The 9,445-nt window shown below is 43.5% G+C and overlaps 1 protein-coding gene across 1 annotated transcript in view; it reads left to right on the top strand.

Annotated features, from left to right (window-relative positions):
* syt13 (synaptotagmin XIII) overlaps positions 1-4,562 on the top strand; it is a 17,573-nt gene extending 13,011 nt beyond the window's left edge. The window contains exons 5-6 of the mRNA XM_030766780.1: positions 3,844-3,967; positions 4,099-4,562. Coding sequence (XP_030622640.1) covers positions 3,844-3,967; positions 4,099-4,403 — 429 coding nt within the window. The 3' untranslated portion in view covers positions 4,404-4,562. The remainder of the gene's footprint in view (positions 1-3,843; positions 3,968-4,098) is intronic.
* Positions 4,563-9,445: the final 4,883 nt, after the last annotated feature.

Below are 9,445 nucleotides of genomic sequence, written 5' to 3'. Positions count from 1 at the left end.
AAAAAAACAGGGAGAGTAAGGAGATGTAGGAAGACAGAGAGAGAGAGAGAGAGAGAGAGAGAGAGAGAGCGAGGGGGGGTGGGGGGGGTTAGAGGGGGAGGTTACTAGATGAGAGTTGTGAAGTGAGCTCCACCGGGGAACAACACAGGTGTAATGGGGGTGTTGAAGTGTGTGTGTGTGTGTGTGTGTGTGTGTGTGTATGCGCGGAAAGGAGGGTGTGACGCAAGTGGTGGCAAGCTGTATGTGAGCTTAGCTATAAATCATTCATTTGTTCATCCATCAAGGAGCTTCCAAGCTTCTGTTTTTAACATCGTTACGCAGATACATACACACACACACACACACACACACAGAGAAGCAGATGGAAGAGAGGAGGATGTGAGTAATGACACACGCTGAAGCTCCTTCACACACTCACACGCCCGGCATTTCAGTTTCCCATCTCAGCACAAGAAGTCGAATATGCCATTCATGTTCACACGATTCATATTCACACGATTCATATTCACACGATTCATATTCAGAGCATCTCACACTGCGTCGTCTGACACTGACTGCTAAAACAGGAACCTCATATCCATCTCATCTGACCCACGCACAACATGGGATGGGATGGGAAACTTCCTGTGTGTGGGAGAGAGAGACAGAGAGAGACAGAGAGGGAGAGAGTGAGACAGGTGGGTGAGGGAAGAGTATCAGTGCAGGTTCACTGATCGCATTTGACCTTTGAAAAAGGAAGACACAGATAAACATGGATACCAAAAGAATGCTAGTTATTGCTACTGTAAAAACAGTACAGGTTAGTACATATCAGTAGATGGTTCAGTGTGTACTATACAGTAATATTAATAACTTTACAGTAATTAGATTAGATTAGATTAGATTAGATTAGATTATACTAGATTCAACTTTATTGTCATTGCACATAGTACAAGTACAGGTACAACGAAATGCATATAGCAGAATAAGGTGCTGATGAGGCAATATTTACAAGTGAGAATGTATGTGATATATGGTTATAGACGGTTATATAAACATGAAGTGTATACAGATCATAAAAAGAAGTTGCTGACAAGGGAATATTTACAGATAAGGTGCAAGAGATGAGGCATATGTGAGTTATATACAAATGGAGTGATATGAATATTTTATATGAGAACAAGTAGTTTTTTGTTGTTTGTTTGATAAATACGTAAATAAATATCTGACATGTGCAAAAGAGGTATGGGGGGCAATGAGTTGCCGGGGTAGACAGTGAGGTATTGGCATTAGGTGTGATAACTGTAATAAATATGTGTAAAAAAGCAGTGTAAGGCCCATGAGTGTGAGAGGGGAGTAGGGGAGTGGGCCAGTGCTGGGTGTTAGAGTTCAGAGAGGTCTGCATGGTGATGGTGTTGTGGAGGAAACTGTTCCTGCGCCTGCCTGGTGTGGGACCTTAGGCTCCTGTACCGCCTCCCCAATGGGAGGAGGGCAGACGGTCCATGGTCAGGGTGTGAGGGGTCCCCGGTAATGCTGCGAGCCCGCTGCACACACCGCGCACGCTGGAGGTCAGCGATGGTCGGGGGCGGGACACAGATGACCGCCCGTCACAGGGCCTTCCTGTCAGCTACGGAGCAGGTGCCATACCATACCGTGATCCAGTTGGTCAGGATGCTCTCGACAGAGGTTCACCAGGATCTGAGGAGAAAGGAGGTGCTTTCTTTAGCCTCCTCCGGACGTAAAGGTGGTGTTCTGCCTCCTTAACCAGTGTGGAGGTGTTGAGGGACGAATAGAGAACCTAAGAGATGTAGACACCAAGGAATTTGAAGCACCTCAGTCTCATTCATGTGATTTGGGGGTGTGTCTGCCACCTTTGGTCTTCCAGTAATGCACAATGAGCTCTTTGGGTCTAATATTAGCAGAAGTAGTGTTGTTAATGTTGGATTAACTCACTTTAGCAATGCTAGTGGTTTGCATAATTTATTAATGCCGATAAAGCTGCCAGAGAGTGAAAGAGAGAGAGACGGAAAGAGAGTGATGAAGAGCGAGAAAGAGAGTGAGAGAAATCAAGAGAAAGAGAGATTAAGACCACATCTATTTCAGGTCTAAATGATATGTAATTAAACTGATGTAAGTTTATCTATTTCAGGTCTAAACGATATGTAATTAAACTTGTGTGTGTGTGTGTGTGTGTGTGTGTGTGTCACATCTATTTCAGGTCTAAACGGTATGTAATTAAACTAATGTAAGCATGTATGTGTCTGAGTGAGTCCAGTGTGTTCGTTTACATTCACAGTAGCGTGAGTGCTGCTGCCACAGTGTAGCGTTAGTGTCCTCAGGTGCATTTGATTTGAAGCTAAAGTTAGACTTTCCATAGACGTTCATTTAGTACAGAGCTTACTCAGTCAGTGTCGGTGTTCCTACACCGGCCAGGCATTCAGGAGGCTCTGTGGAGTGGTCACATGACTGGGTGGTGTTGACGTCTGGAGCCTTCTGATAACCACAGTGGTAATCCAGCATCACTCGGATTCGTCTTAGCGCTGCGATTTCTCTGAGCCCATTCATGAGTTAATGAATGTGGTGCAAGAACTTGCCCCCCCACCTCGCACTCCCCACCACCTCCCCCCCCCCCCCCCCCGCCCCCTCGCCCTTCCTCCAGAAGAGAGAACCTGATAATGCCCGTTCAGGCTGGGAAATTACAGGATAATTTGCATGAATTACTCTCATTGAATTCAGTTCAGTAAAAAAACTCTGTGCGAGGCTCTATGTCAGAGGTGTTTGTGTATGTGTGTGTGTGTGTGTGTTTGTGTGTGTGTGTATATGTGTGTGTGTGTGTATGTTTGTTTAAACCACTGTTTAGTCATAATTTAGCGCACTCTTTTGTAAACACACGGCTGTTTTTCCCTGGCACATCTCAGAACAATATGAAAAACCAGAAAATCATCAGTTGAAAGATGAAAACTACTGAATCACAATATTAAAAAAAAGATCTAATTTTACACTTCCACTAGCACCATCATCATCAGCAGCAGCAGCAGCATCATCATCAATAAAACAATAAGAATCATCACACTTAATGCCCAAAATTTGTCTGCCTTGTAATAATTTTACCGTGTAATATTCTGTTGCCGGGTAGCAGATGACTCATGAATGAGATGAGCTTCACTCATAAAAGCCAGGTATAGTTAATAATAAGAACATCACATGGGGTGCAAGCTGGCTGCAAGATTGATCTATTCCACTGTCCAGCTGCCTGTACCACAAGCTCAGAGCTTATCTGTGCCTGAAGCTGTCATGCATACCTGCATTCCCATAGCCAGCATGCCTGCCTTTCATGAGTCAGGCTGGCCAGGCACCAACCAGGACTTGTTGCATCATCACAGAGAGCGAAATGATAGGTCAGATACATTTTCTCGGGGCGTGCCGATTGCCTTTCGATCGTATGAACTATGACATAAATTAGTCCGTTTTGTATCGTTTTTAATGGAAGCAATGGTGTGTATTACCTGTGGTGGGTGGGTGGGTGTGGTTTGCAGCATGTGACACAATGTCCTCTTTCTTTCTCTCGTGATTGGCAGAACCGTTCCATACTATATGTCATTTATCATTACCTAGCAACAACACCACATAGGAATGCCACTCAAGTTGTGCATATTTTTGAGAAAGTAATATGATGGTGAAAAAAATTTAAAAAGGCTAAACATTTACTGTTAGTTACAACATCAGATATTAGGGAAATCCAAAAGATCCTTTGGCTTGTGACCCTTCAAATAACGGCATACGTTTGTCTTTTCTGCTTCATTTTCCTATTTACGACATTTTCCTATTTAAGATCTACGACAGAACTTTTCTCTCTCCATACAGCAGGATGTGACATCAGCCGGGGAGCTCCTCCTGTCGGTGAGTTTCCTGCCGGCTGCGAACCGCCTGGGCGTGGTTGTCATGAAGGCCAGAGGACTACGGTCTGAGAAACTGAAGGAGACAATAGGTACAGCGAATTAGGCCGAGGAATGTTTACTGTTCTCAGGATCAATCGGATTATCCTCTTTTCAATTCCCAGTTTCCCCAATCCCAAATGCATCTCTGTCCTGACTCTCTCTCTCTCTCTCTCTCTCGCAGACCTGTCTGTGAAGCTGACTCTGAAACACCAGGCCGCCAAGCTAAAGAAGAAGCAGACCCGGCGTGTGAAGCATAAGATGAACCCCGTGTGGAACGAGATGCTGATGCTGGAGCTGCCCAGAGAGCTGCTGGCCAAATCCAGCCTGGAGCTGGAGGTTCTGAACCAGGCCGGGCCGGGCCAGCTCCACACCTTGGGCCGCTGCCAGCTGGGCGTTCAGGCCTCTGGTACCGGCCTGCAGCACTGGCAGCAGATGCTGGACAACCCACGGAAGCAGATCGCCATGTGGCACCCCCTCTACTCCTAAGACCTTCACCCATTGGCTCTACATGCGGAAACGCCACATCGCCACTCACCACTAGAGGCCGCCACCTATCTACACTGCTCCAAAGAGCACCATCACCTTTAATCTATGTCTGACTATACAACCACTCTGCTACACCTTACTACACTCAGCTCCACCTGTCTATGTACCAGAGGACACTCACCTGTACACTGTACGGCTGAAACTGCAACCAAAATCCTTCCATGCCTCACACACACACACACCCTCACACACACATACACACGTTTGGCAGTATCTGGTTGAATTCTGCTATTAAAGGCCAGTTTGAGCCATAGTTTCAACACATTTTAAATTCATGATTGGAAATGTCTTACAAAACCAGCATTTACCCACTGGCTTTCTGTTGCAGGTTGTCAGTATTCTGACAAATAGTGAGGAATAAGTGATTACTCCGACAATAACACTCCATGGCATGGTAGCATCTTCTCCTCTTGCTCCTTCATCATAAAGTGTTGTGTAATATATATATATATATTTATATATATTATATGTTTAAGATGCTACTGCTAACCCATTATGCCCTGAGTTTGAAATCTGATGTGTACACTGTGAAAAATTGATGTAAACTTGATGTAAGGTGAAATTCTGACAGTAGGCTACTGTGTTCTTTAAAACCAGTGGTTTGATGCAAGACGTGATCTGTTGTGGGTGATCAAAATCAAGCTCATTGTCAAATTAGTTGAAATGGGTTTTTTTTTTTTTACAGTAATTAGCTGTTATTTGCAAAGCATTGTGGGAAATCTAAGGGTAGTTTGTTTAACAGAAGAAACACTAAGAAACCCAATGGTAAAGAGGCTAGCCTGCTAACGTAGACGACTGGATTTGTATGCCGACAGTGGTGCTTCTGGCTTGGCCTGGCATACGCAGACACAGCTGGCAGCGTTTGCAGGAGGGAGGCCAGAGAAGAGTTTTTCCTCCCATAGCTGCAGCAGTGACTCCCACAGGTCAGGGCACTGGATTAGTGTTAGACGGCTCTGGAGAATGTGGCTTGAAAATCCGGTGACGTCACGTCTCCATGGAGGCGTCCTCCACAGCCCGGCGAAAAAACCGTGGCCAGTGACTGCACGCATATCGGAGGAGAAGTGTCGTAGTCTAGGAGCGAAACGTGATTTAAAAAAAATACAGTTGACGGGAGATATTTGAGAACTGTAATAATGTAATTATACAGCACAAAAAAAAAACAGCTATGTTACTAGAAATATAAGAGGCAGTAAAAATACACAGATACAGTCTACAGTAATGAGCAGTTTGATTTTGCAACATAAATACAGTAAACAGCTGTATTTAGAAATGCAGTAAAAAAAAAACAAACTAAACTGTAATTTTATAACACAGTAAAAACACTGGAGAATAAGCATGTATTTCGCTGGCAAAACTGCTTCCAGTAAATTACTGTCATTTTACAGCCAAATTTTTTACAGTGCACTACATCATCAGGCCTTGACAGGTTATTACTGAGCATATGCACAGGCAATTTTGCAATGATCAGTTGTTTCTAATAAACGTTGATGTCAAATATGTCCCCTCCATTGACATATGAGCTACTGTATGCTGCTATGTGATTATATTGTAATAACACATAAAAACAAACCATGCAATACTCGCTATTACATTGTAATAAGCATGTGTCATCTCTCCTATGCCTGTATGCAGTGTGTAATTATATGGAGTGTATATTATATCCATCCTCAAATTTCAATTCACACAGGGTCTCAAATAGGGCAGCTCAAGGTTCCTGTTTTTCCAGTTCTTTTGAAATGATATTAATTATGCATGACTGAGAGGCTTCATGTGTATCTCCTACCTATCTGTACAAAGAAAAAAAAAACCTCCTTAAATACGTAAATTGGGCGTACAGATCCAGGCTGAAAGAGAAATATTTTGGGCTGCTGCATGGCTTGATTCACAGATAATTAAAACCGCGTCTAAGCCTTTTAAGAACAGTGTGCTCTTGTTTTGTGGCTTGTTTAACGTTTGTTTTTTGCTGTTTGTTTTGTTTGTTTGTTTGTTTAATTTGATAACTCAGTTATCTTTCTACTCTCAACACTTTCAAGTGGCTTTAGTGTTGTGGATTAATGAGCAATTAGATTTTGCAACAGAAGCAAATGGCATGCTGCTATAAACCACCTGACTTTTTCCTACCAGAATACTTTCTGAAAAGTTGCTCGAAACATATTCTTAAGCAAAGCCTGTTATTATTCAGTCCAGAGCCAATTCCTCAGCAAATATTAAAAAGAGCAGATTTGATGAGTATAACTGTTCATTAAATCTGATCTTCATCTGAACGCTGCATTTAGGCCCTTTAAAGATTCTGGGTCTTTTACAACAGTATAATGTTTGTTATTTACCTGTGTCTTGAAAAGTGTGTCAGAGCTGACTGTTGTGATCTGTTACCTGAAGACTTTCTAACGCTTGTTGTGTGGTGTCTGTGATGAAGTTGTTGCAGCATTGTTTAGATCATGTCTCCAGAAAGTGCCAAACCACATTTCTTTTACAAAAACAGTCTAGCCAGCTGAAAACGTGAATGTTGCGAATGTCGCCAGATGTTTAGGTTACGAGCTAAACCCTGAACAAAGCTCTTATCCCTAAGACCTCCCGTTCAGTTATCCAGCGACATTTGCAGTGAATGTTCTGCATCTTTTCCAATAGCTCAGTGCTGCAGCCACCAGTCCAGAGTCTAGAGACAGAGCTGACACGGGCCTTAGCTCAGGTCTCACTCAGGTCCTCCCGAGGTCAGTTTACACAGGCTCTGACGAGCATATGAAGACCAGAGTCGCATGTGTCAGATCAGCACGGAAACAAGAATCTGTTTAGGATTCCAGAACACTGCCCCCCCCCCCCCCCCCCACCGCCCAACACCCCTGTCCTTCTTTTGGCATATTTGTCTGTGCAATAAAGTCTGTGCCTGTACTGTGTTTGAATAGCGTTCTGTGATGAACTCTGTATATGCAGGGTTTTCAGAATCAGCATCAGTCAATCGCATCATTAGTGTGATGACTCTGGTTCATCCTCTGAGAGCTCTTCTTGTTGTCTTTTCCCCGTCAAACTTCTTTTCTCATTTAATAGCTATGTAATCTCACACAACTGACACTGTAAACATACACACACACACACACACACACACACACACACAATACAACCCAAATACTATTCCCCGTGATAAGTATGCTTTAAATCGCCCACAGGAAATCTGACAGCTATATAATGAGAACAGCTCGGGGGTGATTTCTTTGCGTAACGTTTTCATTCATTTCCATAGTTAGTCAGGGAGTCAGCTGAACTGGTGAGTGTAGCAGTAAAAATGGCTGTTTTTGAAGCAGAAATGTAGCAGTGCAGTGCTCTTTGTCTTGAGTTTCCTCAAGCATTAAAAACTCTGAGCTATAATTACCACACATCTCTCCCTGGCTTCCTCTTAACTCTGGTACATCTTCAGTACAGAACTCACAACTGATGATGCAGATTTGCAGGTTCACAGTCCTGAGACAGGGAGCACTAAATTAATATAAGGCAATCGTTTTTACGAAACACGGAAATATCACACAGATGAGTGAGGGAATAAGAGATCGGTCAAAAATCCCAGATAAAACCACAACACACGTTTTCTCGCTTTTCACTGTAGATTTCCGCAGCGGAGGGCGATGGTTTGTGCAAACAGTTGTACTTTAATAAACTAGAGCAAACCCAGCTTCACACTTTTACCTGTGAATCAGTGTCGCCTGCGGACTCTGTTCTCAATGTGAACTGCAGCACTGACTCACTGGTCATTTCAACAACCCTCCAGTGCATATAATGTTGTAATAAAGCCACAGAGAGACCCCTGCAACGGCCAAAAATAGCCTGACTTTGACCGGCGCGTTATTGATTTCAAACAATGTGAAATTTAGTTCTGTGAAGCGTGTGGTTTTCTGTGAGGAAATGCCCCCCTCCCATCTTGTTTTCTCTCAGAGAGCCCATAGAAACACTGAGTGTTGACAACCCACCAGTTCTCTTTCAATCTCCTCTCTCTGCGCGTTCGGCTAGCGGCAGTGCTGGTTAGAAATAAATGGCGTGTTCTAGAACTCTGCAGCAGAGACGTGTGTGTGTGTGTGGTTGTTTTTTTTTTTTTGTCTTTGTTTGTTTTTTTTTGTTTGTTTGTTTTTTTGAGAGCTACAGATTGAGTGTCTGTTTTCAGAGGTACTCGAACTCTTTCAAGTCGCTCTTTGACTTATAGCAGCGTGTTTTGTGTTACAACTACGCTGTCTCTCATTTAACCCTTTAATGACCTCACCCACAGAAGCACAAAGCTCCCTCTTCAAGAATTATGTAACGGCAGTTTGAACGTTCACAAACATTCATGAAAACATTCAGTTATATCGCTCTTCAGTCAGCGCACCCAGCCAATAGCACCTCTAAACATGAGTTACCAACATTGGTAATTCCATGGCTGTCTTCTCTGTATTACGTGTGTCAAAATTGTTTTGTTTACCTGGTGAGTTATGTCCACTGATGGCCATCAGATTTGGTCTGCGTGGATGAGATGAGAATCCAGTTAATCTGCTGTGAGACCAGGACATGGGCCATGGCTGACATCTCGCATACAAAACACATCATTATCTCTGGCTGGCTGTCTCTGTGTAGCATCTACTGTAGACTAATGATTCTGTCAGACAGCTGGCATTACGCAACGCTGTCAAACACACAGACTGAGCGTCACAGTGGCGGGGGGAGTGGATAGACTGGGGTTGCAGGATAATTGTTACTGTGCTTTCCACCCATTAGTCTGACTGAGGTAACCTGCATCTCAGGTCATCTTCATTTACATTCAATTACACCACTGTCAGTGTCTGCGGGAGTAACTTCGCTTGTTTTGTTTATAGTTTAGTTTTTTTACATAAATTATTTTTTTTTTGGTCTGATTTACACAGGCCATTTACAACAGCTACAAGCTGTTCTCAGAGTGTCCACCAGAGGGCTGCAGTGAGAGACACCCCGAGCTCCCCTAGTAGATTTACCCTGATTCCAGA

This window comes from Chanos chanos, chromosome 2 (genome assembly GCF_902362185.1).
Source record: "Chanos chanos chromosome 2, fChaCha1.1, whole genome shotgun sequence".
In the NCBI taxonomy this organism is placed as follows: Eukaryota; Metazoa; Chordata; class Actinopteri; order Gonorynchiformes; family Chanidae; genus Chanos; species Chanos chanos.
Note: the sequence above shows the minus strand (reverse complement) of the source record. Positions and strands in the feature narration are given on the sequence as shown.